General features: G+C 46.1%; 1 protein-coding gene across 7 annotated transcripts in view; it reads left to right on the top strand.

Annotated features, from left to right (window-relative positions):
• corin (corin, serine peptidase) overlaps positions 1-20552 on the top strand; it is a 420139-nt gene that overhangs the window by 394 nt on the left and 399193 nt on the right. For 3 of the 7 annotated variants that reach the window (XM_072496714.1, XM_072496713.1, XM_072496717.1), the window contains exon 2: positions 2451-2598. In XM_072496714.1, coding sequence (XP_072352815.1) covers positions 2451-2598 — 148 coding nt within the window. Of the gene's footprint in view, positions 1-1801; positions 1907-1946; positions 2358-2450; positions 2599-20552 lie in introns of those variants that run through there. The other 4 variants (XM_072496716.1, XM_072496711.1, XM_072496718.1 and 1 more) reach the window with 4 other exon arrangements.

Raw genomic sequence — 20552 nt, 5'->3', positions numbered from 1 at the left:
TTTCCCGCTTGGGAGGCGCACGTTTAGTAGACACTTGGATTGGGAAGGAACTGCAACCGAATCAAATGCAAATGATACATGGAAGTGAATTGATCAAACTGAAGTGTTAGGTTTAGACACACATTTAGACTCTGCAATGTAAATACATCAGACCCAGAAAATCGTCAGCCCGATTAAGTAAAGGTTTGTTGGGGTGGATAAGGCGGTTCAATGTAAATGAGTGTATTCCTCTGGTCAGGAATTGTTCAGTCCTGTTAACAGGTGGTGGGTGCAGGTTTGCCTTACACTTCAACGACTTTTGTGCTCTCTGCTCGTTGAGGGGAAGAACGTAAGTAGACCGAAATGTTGTTTAAAAATGTGCCGAATAGATCGGCTTTTATTTTGTATGTTTGTGTATCTGAATTTACATCGGACAGTGGGGTGAAATCGACTGGATAAACAACGCCCATTAAAAATAATAAAACAAACCTCAACTTACTTTCTTGTGTTCTATGTGGTTGGATACAGTGTTTGGTAAAATATTTAGCGAGGGTTTCAGTCATAGAATTTCCACTGACTGTTTTGACTCCTACTATAAATTTCAGATTTAAAACAAGACCCGATGTGACAATTTAAGTTTTCAGTTTCTCTGAATTCCCATTTTGGCCAGGTTATCTCTATTTTTGTGGAAACTTTGCCTCTTTAAAATGTCAATTTATTTCTGCCTCCATAGTACTGGCGACTTCAAAACCATAAATATGCACATTCGCTGAAGTATTTTCCCTCACTGTGCCCTAATCAACCAGCAACATCCCAATCCCGGGCACTCTTACTGTCTGCCCGAAGAAAGCGGCGTTCATCAGAATTGTTTCTTCAATCTCAGTTTGAAATAAACGCACTCGGGACTTTTTCGACCCAACTTCCTGTTGTTTTCCCTCTCTGCCCCGGGCGTATCTCTGTAAATGTCACTCTATTCGTCCAGTGGTGTGAGATCTTCCACCGTCCTTCCCCCGGAGTCGTGTGTGGTGGACTGGCAGCCGAGTGAGTGTCGTTGTAGGCTGCTCCATTGACCATGAGGTGTCCCACTTGACTTCTCCAATGTACGGCTGTAAAAGATCATTCTTCAAAGATCAAAAGTACCGCAATTTGCGCCGTATTCCACATTCCTGACACTTTGCTGTAGCCCCGAAAGTCTGAAGGCAAGAAATGTCGCTATTTAATCGGGAGTCAGAAATTGGACTTTTAAAATTAATTATTGGGATGTGGCGGCTGTTGGCAAGATCAATATTTATTGCCTATCCCTAATTTGAATCCACAGCAGGTAGGTACAGTGTACAGTAGGTACACCCACAGTGCTGTTAGGGAGGGAGCTCCAGGATTGTCACCCAGTGACTGAAGGAGTGGCGATATGTTTCCAATTGGATCAGGATGGTGTGAGGCTAGGAGAGGGAATATGGAGTATGAAGAATTAACGCCATAGACATTCCTGGCATATTCTACCTTGCTCCTGGTCAAAAGATAATGTCGCAGTGGTGAATAATTGTGCCTTTAATATGGGCACTTTAAAGATGTAATTATTAAACATAATTCACATCTGCAATCTCTAGGTGAATGTTAAAAGATGTAGCTGCAATCGAGATCACATAATTCGGTGTACAACATTTGTGGATGAAGTGAACTAAACGAGCGCATGGCTCTTTTTTTGTTAATGTCGAGACGAGGCTGGATTTCTGAAACCAGGTCCCATTCTGCCTCCCATAGAAGTTGGCTAGTGGCATTTAGGACCCTGCGGGAGCTCCAAGTTGATGCTCTGGCGGTTGCCTGAGAGAGAGAGAGAGCCCTATTCGGGAATTGAGGCAAAAAATATTGTTTTCACTGGGGTTGAAAAGCGAATCATGCTCCTTCATCAGATCGTCCGTTCGAGCAGGTCATTAGAAGTTCAGTATCTTTATTAGCTGGAAGAGCGCTCGGACCTTTACTCTGATCAGTTTCAGTGTCGGGGAGCCGCGTCCGGAGAAGTTCCTGGAATTGGGTGGTCAGCTCCACCGGCAACTAGAGAGAGAGGACAGTGTAGAGCTGGAAAAGTCCAGGGAAGGGTTGCAAACTGGCTTTTTCCCTCAGTTTTCATCGACACCGCGACAATCACCCCCAATCTCGAACTGGATTTTGTGTGGCCGATGTTGCGCACTGCACAGAACATTGGCGCGGTTTTCCACCTCCCTGTATCTTACTTACAATTACTGAACAATTGTCAGTTCAAACGATTAAAGCACCATTTTTGTTTGCTTAACACTAATAATACCGACTGGAATCTCGTCCTCCAAGTGTGGGTCACTGAAAATTGTGCGATTGGTGTCAAATCACGCGAAATATCTGTGGTACTTAAGTTTTTTTATTGAACTCGATGCTTATGAACTTGTAGCTTTCTGGATTGCTGAATTTACTAATGCCTCCCTTCTTTCTAACTGAAGCAGGTGTTGGGGACAGATGAAGACAACATGGGGGATGCTTGTCCTCAGAAGCTGGGATCAGTCAAGCACCTCCGCCTCCTGCTGTTAATACTTATTCCATGTGTCTGCGCTTTCATCTGTGTACTAGTAATCCTCTTGGCGTTCGTCGGTAAGGTGCTTTAAATATTTGTCGGTGACTGCATGTATAATGTGTATGTGCATGAGAGAATCTAGGATATTTATATGCCCTTGATGTGGTTTCCAGTACGTAATCAAGGCGATATGATTATGAAAACAATAGCAAATTACTTGGTAAACAAAATGACAGCTATTTATTTGCTTTAGTTTGATGTTTAGAAATATGTTTGAATGTCTAAGAGTACATAAATTCTAGTAAAAAATGTGCCTAATGCCATAGCTTTGTGTGGACAAGACGATTCTATTCCCATCCAAATTTATATGCTAGCTGATGTTTAATCCAGGAAGGTAACGTGCAAATTTAGTGGAGATTTTGAAACTGTAGATGCTGTGGGGTAGTCTCGGTGGGTCTCTGTGAAATCTGGTTGAATTCTTCAAGCCGCCTAATGAGGTTCTGATGAACCAAACCCCATAAATAATAAAATAAGGCAAGGTCAGGTTGAACCAAATGAACTCCTGTGTTGGTTCTGAGCTGGCACGTGACCATGGCAACTTTGATACATTTATTCCCAAAACAGAAAAAAAGGAATCGGTGCACCTGCTATGTTGTATAATGTTATATTTATTTCTCCCTTGATTCTCAATGTTTACAATGTTGAAACATGCCTACTAGATTATTTCAGAGAACTGACTGTATAGATCAATAAGGAGAGCAAATTGTAATGATGTGTAATTTAGCAACTTCATGAATGTAAAAACACTAATCAGAAGGTCAAAAATATTCATGTTCCGGGATTTAACTGAGTTGTTTACAGGAATATGTTTTCAAATCGGAAAATCAACTTTAAAAATGGAAATAATCCAAAGAACAAGATTTCACATTTTCAGACTTTACTGCAACAAACAAACTACAATCAACTTAAATCAAACATTACTTATCAGGCAACTAATCAGACAACCGTGGGCAGCACGGTAGCACAGTGGTTAGCACAGTTGCTTCGCAGCTCCAGGGTCCCAGGTTCGATCCCCGGCTTGGGTCACTGTCTGTGTGGTGTCTGCACGTTCTCCCTGTGTCTGCGTGGGTTTCCTCCGGGTGCTCCGGTAACCCACAGTCCAAAGATGTGCAGGTTAGGTGGATTGGCTATGCTAAATTGCCCTTCGTGTCCAAAAAGGTGTAGTTGGGGTTACAGGTATAGGGTGGAGGTGTGGGCTTGTGTCGGGTGCTCTTTCCAAGGGCCGGTGCAGACTCGATGGGCCGAATAGCCTCTTTCTGCACTGTAAATTCTATGATTCTATGAATATATGGAGCTAAAGAAAAGCTACTTTTACATGAGCTAACTGATGCAATTGGGATATATCTTACAACTCCTTTTACTGTGCACCGCACTTCTGGGAGAAATGTTGCATTAGAATTATAAGTCCCTAGTTATTCTCTGCTTTTAGCAGGCTCACTTTTCCCTGTCATTCCAGACTATAACTAACGGTGTTCTTTGAAAGGCAGTCCATTCTTCAATCCAGTTTCCATAAATAAGACCCATCACAGCCTTAAATCTCCAAAGGTCCCTTCTGTTCCATCTTCTTTTCAAACTGAACCAGCTCTCGGTAGCATCCTGCTTGGTGGCTAACACAAAAACAATCTTTCCTACTCTTCATGGTAGCTGCATTGTCTCTCCATCTTGGTGTCTCTGTATCCAAAAGCAGTTGCCCCTTTTCTGTGTCAACATGCAAAAACTGTTGCTTGATTTTGATAGGTTTCAGTTTTTTTTTCCCATGGCATCTAGATTATATGAGCCTGGCTTTGGACTGAGGTGTAGTATGGCGACTTCCTGCATTCAGAACATTCAGTTTCACTTTGAGTTAAAGGAGATATTTTAAAACACAACTGTCTTGTAAAGTCCCATAATTGTAGCACAATGGGTGTGATCCAACGGCAACGCTGTGCCACAGTGCATCTGGCCGATGAAAACCGGAAGACCCTCCCATGGTGTTCAGGCTGGGGGGTGGGGGGGGGGGGGTGGGGGGGGGGGGGGGAGGGAGGGAGGGGATCGCTTTGGTGGCCTCTGAGCCATTTAAAAGTGGTGTCCCAATCTCTCGCTACAATGGGGAGTTCCGGCGAGCAGAGATCCCCACTGTACAAAACGTGGCCTTGGCCTCGCTTTCCCCGTTCAGGCCCCTTATTCAACGTGAGTTGCTTTGGGACTTTCTTCTCTTTTGGGAAAATCGCACCCAATATCTACGTTTTCTTAACTTGATATGATAACCATCTCCCACTTCTAAATACAAGAAGCTTGATCTGCCTATTCCAGAATTAAGCTATCAATACTGTGTACATGCATGATGTACTGTTTATTTTAGTGAAATGTATTAAGCATGGTGAATCAAAGCATCAGTTACCAAATTTCAAAACAAGGTGTGTCATCAGAAGGTTTTCTTAAGCCAAGACTGCAATATTTTTGGTCACTTTAAATTTTATATGGATAGATGTTCACTACGTTTTAATAATTCAGTATGATTTAGTATAATAGTAAAATCATCACAAAATGGATAAAGTTTATTTATGTTGAAGATAATTATTAACTACTTTTGTCTATTGTTCAACACCATTTTATATTATTCATTTAGCCAATTTATTGAATCGAAATGATTTTATTGTCAACTGCATCAGACACAACATTCACCATTTTTTGAGTTCCATATATTCACCACTTCAGGAATTTATAATTCTACATTTAAAAAAAAATCATTTATGGGATGTGGGCACCTCTGGCTAGACCAGCATATATTGTCAATCTGTAATTGCCCTTGAGAAGGTGGCGGTGAGATGCCTTCTTAAGCCCCTGCAACCCATGTTGTGTTGGAACAACCATAGAGCTGTTGGGGAGGGAGTTCCAGGCTTTTGACCTGGAGACATTGAAGGAACGGCGAGGTACTTCCAAGTCAGGATGGTATGTGGCTTGCAGGTGAACTTGCAGGTGGTGGTGTTCCCATGCATCTGCAGCCTTGTTTTTCTAGGTGGTAGAGGTCAGGGATTTGGAAGGTGCTGCCAAAGGAGCCTTGGTGAGTTCCTGCAGTGCATCTTGTAGATGGTACACACTGCTGCCACTGTGTTGAGTTTACGGCTGGAAAATGGGAGCCTCCCCTCGATGAAGACAAACATAAAAATGAAAGCCTCTAGTATGCCAGCTCAGCCTTTGACCATCTGAGGAAGAGTATTTGAGACTAGGATCTCAAACCCAGATTAAGGTCATGGTTTACCAGGCAGCAATGATTCCTGCACTTCTGTATCCTTCAGAGACTTGAATTATGATGCTCCAAAACAGCAGGAATGTAACTTCAGGCACAGCAGGTAAGGGGACAACTATGAGAAGGGGTCAGTCAATGCAAGACCAAAGGTACTGTACCTAAATGCACGTAGTATACAAAACAATATAAATGAGCTGTAGCACACAAGGATAAATGTCCTAAATATCCAAGGATATGTTTCCTATCAAAAGGACACCAGATGGGCAGAGGGGGTGGGGTTTCCTTGTTAGTAAGAAATGAAATTAAATCAATACCAAGAAGCGATTCGGAAGGTATAGAATCTGTAGGTAGAGTTGAGGAATTTATACACCCCCTAGCAGTTGTCAGGATGTGGGGCAGAAAATAAACCAGGCTCTGAAAGCTAGTGATTCCAAATAAACCTGTTCGACTTTAACCTGGTATTGTAAGACTTCTTACTGTCCAACACTGGCATCTCCACATCGATATTACAATAATCATGGGGGACTTCAATGGGAAGGTGGACTGGGAAAATCAGGTTGGTAGCAGATCCCAAGGAAAGGAATTTGGAATGTCTATGAGATGTTTGTTTGGAGCAGCTTGTGATAGAGCCTACTAGGGAACGGGCAATTCTGAATTTGGTGATGTGGAGTGAGGCAGACTTGATTAGGGAACTTAAGGTGAAGGAGCCCTTAGGGAGCAAGGACCACAATATGATAGAGTTTACCCTGCAGTTTGAGAGGGAGAAGCTGGACTCAGATATAACAGTATTACAATTGAGTAGAGGTAACTGCAAAGACATGAGGGAGAAAGTGGTCAGAGTTGATTAGAAGGGGAGCCTAACAGGGAAGACAGTGGAAGAGCAATGGCAGGGGTTTATGGGGGTTATTCGGGAAGCATAACAGAAATTCAGTCCAAGGAGGAGGAAACATGCTAGAGGGAGAACGAGGCATCCATGGCTGACGAGGAAAGTGAGGGACAGCATAAAAGCAAAAGACAAAGCATACAAAGTGGCTTAGTGGGAAGCCAGAAGATTGGAAAGCATTTTAAAAACAAGCAGAGGACAACTAAAGAAGCAATGAGGGGGGGGGGGGGGGAGAAAATGAAATAGAATGTAAGCTAGCTAGTAATATAAAAGAAGATTGCAAGAGTTTTTTCGATATATAACAGGTAGGAGAGAGGCAAGAGTGGACATTGGACCGCTGGAGAAGTAGTAATAGGGAACAAAGAAATGGCAGAGGAACTGAACAGATATTTTAATCAGTCTTCACGGTGGAAGACACCAGTGGCATACCAGAACTTGGGGGCAGGTGTGAGTGAAGTGGCCAGCACTAAGAAAAAGGTGTTGGGGAGGCTGAAAGGTCTGAAAGTGGATAAATCACCCATCCCGATGGACTACACCCCAGGTTCTGAAGGAGATAGCTGAGGAGATTGTGGAGGCATTGGTGGTGACCTTTCAGGAATCACAAGTCAGGGAGGGCCCTAGAGGACTGGAAATGCCTAATGTAACACCGCTGTTTAAGAAGGGAAGGAGGCAGAAAACAGGAAATTATAGAACAGTGAGCCTGACTTCGGTCATTGGCAAGATTTTAGAGTCCATTATTAAGGATGAGATTGCGGCGTACGTGAAAGTGCACGATGAAACAGGGCTGAGTCAGCATGGCTTCGTCAATGGGAGGGCATGCCTAACAAATCTATTAATTCTTTGAGGAGGTAACGAGGAAGTTAGACAAAGGAGAACCAGTGGACGTGATGTATTTGGAGGCCTTTGACAAGGTGCCGTACAGGAGGCTGCTAAATAAGGTGAGAGCCCATGATGTTAGGGGCAAGGTACTGGCATGGATTAAGGATTGGCTTACTGGCAGAAAGCAGAGAGTGGGGATAAAGGGGTCTTTTGCAGGATAGCAGCTAATGACAAGAGGTGTTCTGCAGGGGTCAGTGTTGGGATCACAACTATTCACAATATATATTAATGATCTGAAGGAAGGAACTGAGTATTATTGCTAAGTTTGCAAATTATACAAAGATATGTAGAGGGACAGGTTGTGTTGAGGAAGCAGGGGGGCTGCAGAAGGACCTGGATAGGCTAGGAGAGTGGACAAAGAAGTGGCAAATGGAATACAATGGGCAAAAGTGTGAGGTTCTACAGTTTGGTAGGAAGAATAGAGACATAGACTATTTTTGTAAATGTAGAAAGGCTTTGGAAATCAGGAGCACAAATGGACGTAGGAGTCATGGTTCAGGATTCTCTTCAGGTTAACATGCAGGTTCAGTTGGCAGGAAGGCAAATGCAATGTTAGTATTCATTTTGTGAGGGCTAGAATACAAGAGTAAGGATGTATTGCTAAGGCTGCATAAAGCTCTGGTCAGACCCCTTTCAGAATATTGTGAGCAATTTTGGGCTCCGTATCTAAGGAAGGATGTGCTGTCCTTGGAGGGGGTCCAGATGAGGTTCATAAGAATGATCCCGAGAATGAAGGGCTTGTCATATGAGGAATACATAGAACATACAGTGCAGAAGGAGGCCATTCGGCCCATCGAGTCTGCACCGACCCACTTAAGCCCTCACTTCCACCCTATCCCTGTAATCCAATAACCCCATCTAATATTTTTGGACACTGAGGGCAATTTAGCATGGCCAATCCACCTAACCTGCACATCTTTGGACTGTGGGAGGAAACCGGAGCACCCGGAGGAAACCCACGCAGACACTGGGAGAACGTGCAGACTCCGCACAGACAGTGACCCCAGTGGGGAATCAAACCTGGGACCCTGGCGCTGTGAAGCCACGGTGCTAGCCAGTTGTGCTACTGTGCTGCCCACGGTGGTTGAGGACTGTGGACCTGGACTTGATGGAGTTTAGAAGGGTGATGGGGGATCTCATTGAAACTTACAGAATACTGATGGGCCTGGATAGAGTGAATGTGGAGAGGATGTTTCCACCAGGAGCAGAGACTAGAACCCAAGGGCAGAGCCTCAGACTGGAGGGACGATCCTTTAAAACTGGAGAATTTCTTCAGCCAGAGGGTGGTGAATCTGTGGAACACATTGCCGCAGAAGGCTATGGAAGCCAAGTTAGTGAGTGTTTTAAGATTGAGATAGATAGGTTCTTGATTAATAAGGGGATCAGGGGTTACAGGGCGAAGGCAGGAGAATGGGGATGAGAAAACTATCAACCATGATCAAATAGTGGAGCAGACCCGATGGGGCAAACGGCCTAATTCTGCTCCTACACCTTGTGGTCTTATGGTGGCAAGAAAGGCAGTCCAAAATCAGCATCCCCCCTCATGTCGTTATGCCTAGCATTGGGGTGCAATTCTGGGTGGGACATGTTGGCTTGCCTCATACTAGATTGCTGTAGTAATTGTTCCACTTGGAACTCAGTCACAGCAGGATACTCCCAGGAGGACAGTGGAATTGTTTTAGAAATGCCATTAAAGCATACCTGAATAGAATAAAAACATGGAGGCAAAGTAGGAGAGGGTGCCCGATTCATTTGCCCGATTGTTGAAGCACCAAACCCTTTGCTTGTGACAGAGTCTGCAGATCATGCATTAGACTTGAGCACCCATTGAGCGAGAATAGAAGCAAGTTATCCTCGATCCTGAGGGACTGCCCATAGAAGAAGATCGACTTGCTGCAAGTTAAGGCTTGTGCAGCAGAGTTTGGGATGACCTAAAGTATACAGAGGGTAGAATTCCAGGAGTTTAAAAAAAAAATCATTTATGGGATGAGGGCATTACTGGCAAGGTCAGCATTTATTGCCCATCCCTAGATGCCCTTGAGAAGGTGGTGGTGAGCTGCCTTCTTGAACCGCTACAGTCCCTGATGTGTACGTACACCCACAGTATTCTATTACACTCCTCACTTGTGCCTTGTAAGTGGTGGACAGGCTTTGGGGTGGGGGTGGGGTCAGGAGCTAAGTTACTCGCCATAGGATTCCTAGGCTTTGACCTGCGCTGGTAGCCATAGTATTGATATGGCTAGTCCAGTTTAGTTTCTGATCAATGGTAACCCCAGGATGTTGATTGTGGGGGATCAGTGAGTGATGCCATTGAATGTCAAGGGGCGATGGTTAGATCCCCTCTTATAGGAGATGGCCATTGTCTGGCACTTGTGTGGCATGAATGCTACTTGTCTTGTCAGCCCAAGGTTGAATATTGTCCAGGTCTAGCTGCATTTGGACATGATCTGCTTCAGTATCTGAGGGGTCATGAATGGTGCTGAACATGGTGCAGTCATATGCGAACATTCTCACTTATGAGCTTATGATGGAAGAAGGTCATTGCTGAAGATAGTTAGGCCGAGGACACTACCCTGAGTAACTACTGCAATGAAGTACTGGAACTGAGATCATTTACCTCCAACCCAACCATCTTCCTTTGTGCCAGGTATGACTCCAACCAGCGAAAAGGTTCCCTCCTGATTCCCATTTACTCCAGTTTAGCTGGGGCTCCTTGATGCCATACTCGATCAAATGCTGTCTTGATGTCAAGGGCAGTCACTCTCAACTCACCTCTGACATTCAACTATTTTGTCCATGTTTGAACCAAAGCTGTAATGAGGTCAGCAGCTGAGTGACCCTGGCGGAACCAAAACTGAGATCTGTGAACAGGTTGTTGCTGAGTAATTGCCACTTGATAGCAGTTTAAAAAAATATATATATATATTTTATTGAGGCATTTATATATTCACACAACAAACATAATAACAGAACAAAACAAGCCAACAGGGCTCAATAACAAACTCAACCAAATATCTAAAACCCCACCATCCCTCCCTCCACTACCCAGCTCCCCTGCCTCACCATTTTAAATCCCCCCATCCCTAACTGACATCTTAACTTTTCTCGAAGAAGTCGTTAAACGGCTGTCACCTCAGACAAATGCAGGGCCTAAGGAAGATCCTTGAGTTGACAGACCCACAAATTCTTCAAATTATCTCACTACAATTATAACCACAAGCCAGAGCGCGGGAAGGTATATGGAGTTAGCAAGTAGAATTAGTTAAGCAAACCTCCTGTCTTTTTTTTTAATAAACAATTTGAATGAGGTATTTTTGACGTTACAAACAACAACAGTATAAAAACAATGTGCAAAGAACAAGAAAATAGTGCAATCACTGACTCCCATCCCGCCAAGACCCGCCTAATTGACCCGCTAATCTACACTACCCTAACCCCCCCACTGACGATTAATTTTCCACGAAGAAGTCGATGAATGGTTGCCACCTCCAGGCGAACCCTAACATTGACCCTCTCAAGGTGAACGTAATCTTTTCTAGGCCGAGAAAGCTCACCACGTCAGCTAGCCAGGTCTCCGACTTCGGGGACTTTGAGTCCCTCCATGCCAGCAGAATCTGTCTCCGGGCTACCAGGGAAGCAAAGACCAGAACATCTGCCTCTTTCTCCTCCTGGATTCCCGGGTGTTCCGACACCCCAAAAATCGCCACCTCTGGACTCATTGCCACCCTTTGTTTTCAATACTCTGGACATGACGTCCGCAAACCCCTGCCGATATCCCCGAAGTTTTGGACACGCCAATATGTGTATATGTTTCGCTGGTCCACCTGCACATTTTACACACCTGTCCACCACCCCAAAGAATCTACTCATCCGGGCCACTGTCATGTGGGCCCGGTGGACCACCTTGAATTCGATCAAGCTGAGCCTGGCGCATGTTGTGTTTGCATTGACCCTTCCTAACGCGTCCGCCCATACGCCATCCTCCATCTCACCACCAAGCTCCTCCTCCCACTTACGCTTCAGCTCCTCGGTCTGCGTCTCCTCTGGCCCCATGAGTTCTTTGTAGATGTCCGAGACGCTCCCCTCTCCCACCCATCTCCTAAACACTACCCTATCCTGGATCCCCCTTAGTGGCAGGAGTGGGAAGGATGAAACCTGCCTGCGTAGAAAGTCCTGCACCTGTAAATATCTAAATTTGTTCCCCCTTGCCAACCCAAACTTCTCCTCCAGCGCCCTCAAGCTAGGGAAGCTCCCCTCTAAGAACAGGTCCCCCATCCTCTCAATTTCCGCCCTTCGCCATACTCAAAACCCCCCATCCAAGCTCCCTGGGGCAAACCGGTGATTGTCACATATTGGGGATGCTCCCACTGCTCCAACGTACCTCCTCCACTGACCCCAGATTCTCAAGGCCGCCACCACCACGGGGCTGGTGGAGTACCTCGCCGGCGGGAACGGCAGAGGTGCTGTTATCAATGCCCCCAGACTGGTGCCCCTACATGGTGCTGGTGCTGCTTCCATCCGCTCCCAAATCGACCCCGCCGACACCACCTACTTCCTTATCATGGCTATGTTAGCCGCCCAGTAGTAATTACTGAAATTCGGTAGGGCAAGCCCCCCTCCCTCCCATTCCGCTCGAGCATCACCTTCTTCACTTGCGGGGACTTACCCGCCCATACAAAGTCCAGGATGATTTTGTTAACCTTAAAACCTTAACTCTTAAAAAAGGATGAAAATTGTGAGACATTGAATTACAAATAAAAATCTCGGTAGGACCGTCATTTTGACCGTCTGCACTCTCCCAGCCAGCGACAGTGGGAGCGCATCCCATCTCCGAAACTTGCCCTTCATCTGTTCAACCAAACGGGACAAGTTCAACTTGTGTAACCGGTCCCAGTCGCGCTCCACTTGTATCCCTAAGTACCTGAAACTGTCCCCCACTAACCTAAACGGTAGCTCCCCCAGCCGACCCTCCTGACCCCTCGCCTGGACTACAAACATCTCACTCTTTGTCATATTCAGTTTATATCCCGAAAACCGGCCAAATTCCCCCAAAATCGCCATAATTTCACCCATCCCTGAACCTGGATCTGATACGTATAAGAGTAGGTCGTCCGCGTACAGCGAGACCATATGTCCCCCCCCCCCCCTTCACAACCAGCCCTTGAAGCTCTCAGAGCAATTGCCAGTGGCTTATAGCTAACGCAAACAGCAGTGGGGAGAGGGGGCACCCCTGTCTTGTCCGCCGGTACAGTCTAAAATAGTCCGAGGATGTCCTATTCGTCCTTAGCCTCCGGGGCCTGGTACAACAGCCTGACCCAGTCTATAAAGCCCCTACCGAACCCAAATCATCCCAGCACCTCCCATAGATAGTCGCACTCCACCTGGTCGAACGCCTTTTCTGCATCCATTCGACAACTACCTCAACCTCCCTACTCTCCGGGGGCATCATAATCACATTAAGCAGCCTTCTTATATTGGCCACCAACTGCCTGCCCTTGACAAACCCGGTTTGATCCTCCATAATCACATCCGGCACACAATCTTCAATCCTTGAGGCCAAAACTTTGGCCAGCAACTTCTCATCCACATTAAGCAGTGAGATCGGCCTAGATGACCCGCATAGCTCCGGGTTCTTGTCCCGCTTCAATATCAACGAAATAGTGGCCTGTGCCATCGTCGGAGGCAGCACCCCTCTGTCCCTCGCCTCATTGAAAACCTTGACCAGCAACGGCCCTAAAATCCCCGAGAATTTCTTATCGAAATCCACCGCATACCCATCCGGACCCTGGGCTTTACCTGACTGCATTGCCTTCAAGCCCTCAACTATTTCTTCGGCCCTAATCGGGGCCCCCAGCCCATTTACCAGCTCCCTACCCACCCTTGGAAAGGTCAGTCCGTCCAAAAAGCAGCTCATCCCCTCAGGCCCCGTGGGGGGTTCCGAACAATAGAGCCCACTGTAAAAGTCCCTGAACGCCCTGCTTAGCCCTGCCGGCTCCCCTACCAAGTTCCCATCCCCATCAACCACCCTCTCTATTTCCCTGGCCGCCTCCCTCTTCCTAAGCTGCTGTGCCAGCATTTTGCTGGCCTTCTCCCCATGTTCACCCCTCGCCTTCCTAAGCTGCTCCACTGCCTTACCCGTGGACAGCACCCCGAACTCCGCCTGCAGCCTCCGACGTTCCCTTAGAGCTCCAGCCCCGGGGTCACCGCATACCTCCTGTCTATCTGTAAGATCTCCTTAACCAGTCGGTCCGTTTCTGCCCTATCCGTCCTGTCCCTATGAGCCCGGATCAAAATCAGCTCCCTTCTCACCACTGCCTTCAGCGCTTCCCAGACCACCGCTGCTGAGACGTCCCCCATGTCATTAACCTGCAGGTAGTTCTGAATGCACCTCCTCAGCCTCTCGCACACCGCCTCGTCCGCCAACAAGCCCACGTTCAAGCTCCATGGTGTCCAGCCCCGAATGAAGGACCTGACTGACCCAACTCTTCCTTAGCCTGACTTCATCCGCCACTTTCAGGTGTGTCTCCTGTAACATTACCACGTACGCCTTCAGAGCCCTCAGATGCGCGAACACATGTGCCCTCTTGACCGGCCCATTCAACCGTTTGATATTCCAGGTGATCCGCCCAGTTGGGGGGCACCTTGCCCCCCCCCTCTCCGCCGATCAGCCATCCCTTTCCTGAGCCCGCCTCCAGCCCATGCGCCGCGTCTCCATCGGCCCGCCTCCTGGCAGCCCCCACCCCGACCTCCTCTCTGTCCCAAAGCCTAAGTCCCTCCCTCGTCAGCAGAGTAACTCCCCCCCCCCCCCCCCCCTCCCCAGCAACATCACTTTGTAACCTAACCCCTGCCATATATTAATCATATGCACACCCCCCTCTGTGCTTCCGTAGACTAGCTCACCCAGCTAGCCTGGTGGCCCTCGCCTCCGGCGCCAAGAAGTCTCCCACTCCCCTCCCCCCTGCCCATCGAAATCACTTCCCTCATCAAACCGGCCCCAAACAGTCGCCCAATTACCATAAATGACAACCCAAAACGAAAAACCCACAAATAACCCCCCCCCCAATAGTGCAAATCCAAGTAATACAAAGTAAAAAGCTCCACAAGTCACCCCCACAAAAACACCGAAAACCCATAGAAACCAAATAACTTTTACTTCCCCCATCTTCAACCATACTCAAATGCAGAAAAGAACTGACAATCAAAACGTATAAACATCACTCAAAAAAGTTACAACTTAAAACAAAAAGTTCTCAGTTCAGCACCAGCCCTTTCTTCTTGGCAAAGCCCATCGCGTCTTCGGGCGACTCAAAATAATGGTGCTGGTCCTCGTGCGTAACCCAAAGACGCGCCGGGTATAGCAGCCCAAATTTCACCTTCTTCTTGAACAGGATCGCCTTAACTTGGTTAAAGCCTGCCCTCCTTCTGGCCACCTCCACACTCAGGTCCTGATAGACACGCAATATGCTATTGTCCCATTTGCAGCTCCGCGTAAGGTTGGCCCACTGGAGAACACACTCCCTGTCCAAAAACCTGTGGAACCGGACCACCATCGCCCTTGGGGGGGGTCCCCTGGCCGAGGCTTCCTCGCCATTGCTCTGTACGCCCTGTCCACCTCCAACGGTCGGGGAAAAGCCCCCTCCCCCAGAAGCTTCTGAAACATACTTGCCACAAACACGCCAGCATCAGCCCCCTCAGCCCCTTCCGGGAGACCAACAATTCTTAAGTTCTGCTGGTGAGCTCTATTCTCCAGGTCTTCTACCTTTTCCAGCAGCATTTTCTGCTGATCCTTAGCATCCCCACCTCCAGTTCAACCACCGTTTGGTGCTCCTCCTGGTCCGCCAGTGCTTTCTCCAGCTTCTGAATCGTCCGATCCTGGGCATCCAGCCTGCGCTCCAGCCAATCGCTCAATTCCTTTATCGGATCAAGACAGTCCCGTTTCTGCCGAGCAAAGCCCTCTTGGATGACCTGCATCAGCTCCTCCATTGATGGTTGGGCCGTCGGAGCAGGGGTTTGAACAGCAGCCATATTGTCTTCAGCCGCAACCTCCACCCAGCCCTTGCTAATCTTCTTATTTCTTCCTTTTCAATCCATTGGGGTTCTTCGTTCCATACACCAATGTGTGGATCCAGTGCCAAATTGTCTGCGCCTTCAAAGCCAGTGCTCAAAATCGCAAAAAAGTCGGGGGAAATGGTCCACAAGTCCGGCCAGAGAGGGAGCCACCAAATGTGCGACTTACTCCCTCATAGCCGCCACCGGAAGTTTAACTATATAGCTTTTGACACTTGAGATAAAGCCATTCGTAATAGTGGCTATCTGGACATCTATTTTTTTTAAGAATCTTGACACATTAGAAATAAACAAAAGTGGAGATATGTCTTTAACAGCTCCCTGTCCGACCACATATTATAAACATCTGACACTCCTGCTGATACTAAGAACGTTAAATCACATATTGTTGATAAACCACAAACCTGGCCATTTGGCTTTAGGAAATTGCTGAGTTGGGGAGATGAGACACAGGGAATGCCATATACTAAATAAGAAGAAATATGAACGTCTGAGGATCCTGGGATTATATTCATTGGAGTTTAGGAGGTTGAGGGGAGCTCTAATAGAAACTTACAAGATAATGAATGGCTTAGATAGGGTGGATGTAGGGAAGTTGTTTCCATTAGCAGGGGAGACTAGGGCCCGGGGGCACAGCCTTAGAATAAAAGGGAGTCACTTTAGAACAGAGATGATGAGAAATTTCTTCAGCCAGAGAGTGGTGGGTCTGTGGAATTCATTGCCACAGAGGGCAGTGGAGGCCGGGACGTTGAGTGTCTTTAAGACAGAAGTTGATAAATTCTTGATTTCTCGAGGAATTAAGGGCTATGGAGAGAGAGCGGGTAAATGGAGTTGAAATCAGCCATGATTGAATGGTGGAGTGGACTCGATGGGCCGAATGGCTTTACTTCCACTCCTATGTCTTATGGTCTTATGGTCTTATGTATAAAAAGACAAGCAGATTCACAGAATCGGTACTCATTCTCTCTCCTGCTTAGCGTGCGCCAAAGTTCTGTTCCTCAACCTCCTTCGTCAAACAAAGACCATCATGGCTTTTGTAAGCATGTTTCTTTTAAACTTCTTAGAAATGTATTAGAAATTGATATGAGATGCTTTAGGATTCGCCATGTTTAGATGTATCCTCCTCTTAGAGAAGTTAGTTTGTTAGCAGATAACAAAGGACAGTTAAGTGATTTATATTTTTAACTCTGCACTTCTGTATGTTTTTAGAGTGCTTTATTATAAAATACCGCTGGAAATAAACTGAACAGTTTTACTTTCAATAAGTTTTAGATCTTAGACACTCATTTAGGAAGTCTTGAATGACAAAGTTCCATGACCGAAAGAGGTAGAGAGTTTAGTTATGAGTGATGTATCCAAATATTGTCCATTAGAATGTAACTGAAATTCTGTTTGACTGTTCAAGGCACAGAAAAGTAACCTCCCTCTTGTGAGAGCTATTCAGTGTCTTAACAGAGAAACAGATTTCCTTCCTTTGGTAGCTTAGCCAGAGATAGGCTAGTGAGATGGACCATTCCAGGTCCAGGAATACCTAAACCGCTCACAGTGATGGCAGGAATATGAGGTTGGAAGCTTATCTCAGGGTCAAATGTGTCACTTCGGGTGTGAACAGACTGGCTTAATCTCTAAGGCTATTGCCTGGGAGAGGGATAGAGTCAGTATCTGGGAACAGAATTTGGAATCGGAACCGAAAACAATGGCTTCACTCTTTCCAATACGTATTTTGGAGAAATTTCTGCTGATCCAGTGCTGGATGGATAAGTGGTCTGATAATTTTGCAGCAATAGAAGGATTGAGGTAGGTAAGAACGAGGTGTGTTGTCAGTGCACATGTTAAAAAAAAAAGAAGTCTGTGCCTTCATCTGAGGGTACGATAAAGAGAAATGATGTGGGTGATGCCAAGAATATATCCTTAATGGAAGAAAAGAGAGGCTAGAGTTTCACATTGGGTATCCCGAGCTTATATCTTTGGCAGATGAAGGCAATTTTGCCTGTGATGAAGTGATTAATATCTGGAATACTCAAGAGATCAGTATAGGTGGAGTGCAGAAACCTAGGAGGCTTGTACAATATGAAGGAGGTGACAGAGCGAAGACAAAAAGGTAATTGGTTGTGATATCAAGTCATACTCTAAAGTATCAAGCACCGAATCTAGGCTGATGTACTACTTCTATTGGAGTTACCATCTTTCAGACAGTGCATTAAACTGAGACTTCATCTTTTTCCCTTCAGTAAATGGAAAAGATCCAATACCATTATTCTAAAATTACAATGGGCATTCTCTCTGGTCTCCTGCCAGGTATTTATCCCTCAACCATCATTATTGAAACATATTATCTGTCTATTTAACTTATTGTTGTTTTGGGGATCTTGCTTTCCAAACCGGCTTCATATTTCTCTACATTGCATCAGTGATTACACTTCTAAAATAAAGTACTTGTAAATGCGCTCCTTCCTTTTTGTGACTGGAATTACATACCATACTTGAGGTGGTTTCGTCAGACTATGCAGTTTGGTCAGGATTCCTTCTATTTTGCTGTTTTGGCTATGTGCTTCAACATTATATTGGCTTTATTCAATTGTAGTTAGATCAATATCAATTTCATATTTGAAAAACAGATGTCGATATAAAGCCACGTGTACGTCTGGATTCAAATATTTGCAATCTAAACCTTAATTTGAGGATTTGTGCTGCCATAGTTACTTGCCTCCCCCTCTCCAAACTCTGCCAGATGCCTCCTCCAGGTCTATATGCAACCCGTTCCATGTCTGATTCCTCCTTGATTGTTCCTAAGCAACAGCATTTTAGATTTCCCACAAAATAAGAATACTTTTATTGTAATTTACAATTTTGCCTGATAGTGAAGGTGCAAAACAGAGGGCACTGTGAATGAACACCCTTGTTCCATTTCCACTGATTGGCTCTGTTACATTAACTTTCTGTGTGAATGTATGTATGTATGTATAGTTCCCTTTATCCACGTGTGCATTTATCTAACCAACATTACATACATTTCAGAGTCAGGGCCAAAAGTGGTGGAAGGAAAACAAAAATATTTCCTCAAATGACATTTTTGTACACTAGCCTAAATTGTTGAATGAGGAAATAAGTTTGTGTTTAACCATTACATATGGGGAGGCAGTGACACAGTGGTATTGTTACTTGGGACAGATCTGCAGTACTTAGCTTGATTATGACCCAGGAAATATTTTAAAACCATGTCTAACACCTAGGTAACTCCACAACCAATCACCCACCCTACTCCAGCCCCATGACCACCTGACTATCCTCCACTCAATCCGGCTCGACCCGTTTGCCTCCCCGACCACCCAACTACCCCACCAACCTGACTACCTCTCTGACTGGACACGATGACCTCCAACTAATCTCCGACTGGATTACCAACTCTAAACTGACCTGACTACTCTCCAGACCAGACCCAACTACTCCTTAACCATCTGATTACCTACTGATCATCTGACCACCCCTCCAACCACCCACTACCCACGACCTGACCAACGGTATACTTACCCACTTTGCTCCAGTGGAGATCACTGCGGAATGCTGTGCTGTGCTTTTCTTTGTCAAGGGGAAAGATCCTGGGAGAAATATGCAGCAATATCCAGTTGGGAGAATCTTCGTGGGCAGCGGCAAAGCGCTCGTATGCTCGGAAGATTCAGGCTTGGGTTTTGGCTCTCTTTCAGCGTAGCAAGATTAATCTTAAAGTCCATTCCCGCCGGTCTGACATCTGGCCATGTAAACCAGCCACCACCATTTTGGAGTTGCCTCTCTTGCTGTTTTACATTTTATTACTTTATTCACGGGATGTGGATGACGCTGACTAGGCCAGCATTTATTGGCCATTCCAATTGCCATTGAGAAGGTAGAGGTAAACCTTTCTCTTGCTGGCGACCCACCGACTTGTGACCTCTGCTGTACGCTTTCCTGTCCGGAACCTGCATTCCTGTACAAGGAAGGTCCAAAGTACAAGGAGATCTAATAGAAACTTACAAGATAATGAATGGCTTAGATAGGGTGGATGTAGGGGAGTTGTTTCCATTAGCAGGGGAGACTAGGACCCGGGGGCACAGCCTTAGAATAAAAGGGAGTCACTTTAGAACAGAGATGATGAGAAATTTCTTCAGCCAGAGAGTGGTGGGTCTGTGGAATTCATTGCCACAGAGGGCGGTGGAGGCCGGGACGTTTAGTGTCTTTAAGACCTAAGTTGATAAATTCTTGATTTCTCGAGGAATTAAGGGCTATGGAGAGGGAGCGTGTAAATGGAGTTGAAATTCATAGAATTTTTCATAGAATTTACAGTGCAGAAGGAGGCCATTCGGCCCATCGAGTCTGCACCGGCTCTTGGAAAGAGCATCCTACCCAAGGTCAACACCGGCACCCTATCCCCATAACCCAGTAACCCCACGCAACACTAAGGGCAATTTTGGACACTAAGGGCAATTTATCATGGCCAATCCACCTAACCTGCACATCTTTGGACTGTGGGAGGAAACCGGAGCACCCGGAGGAAATCCACGCACACACTGGGAGGATGTGCAGACTCCGCACAGACAGTGACCCAAGCTGGAATCGAACCTGGGACCCTGGAGCTGTGAAGCAATTGTGCTATCCACAACGCTACCGTGCTGCCCCAAATGGCCAAATCAGCCATGACTGAATGGTGGAGTGGACTCGATGGGTCGAATGGCCTTACGTCCGCTCCTAGGTCTTATGGTCTTATGGTCTTAAAGTCCTGTTACACATCTGACAAGAAGCTGGAACTCCCATGATTATGAAAATACGATCTGGACAGTGCAGGAGTGCCGAGCTGAGGCTGTTATATTCAATGTCTTTTATAAATGCACACAATAGTATGTGAAACCAGGAATGAGTTTATTTTTTGCATCATATCA

Source organism: Scyliorhinus torazame, chromosome 3, assembly GCF_047496885.1.
Source record: "Scyliorhinus torazame isolate Kashiwa2021f chromosome 3, sScyTor2.1, whole genome shotgun sequence".
Classification (NCBI taxonomy): Eukaryota; Metazoa; Chordata; class Chondrichthyes; order Carcharhiniformes; family Scyliorhinidae; genus Scyliorhinus; species Scyliorhinus torazame.
This window is presented reverse-complemented; position numbering and strand designations above follow the sequence as displayed.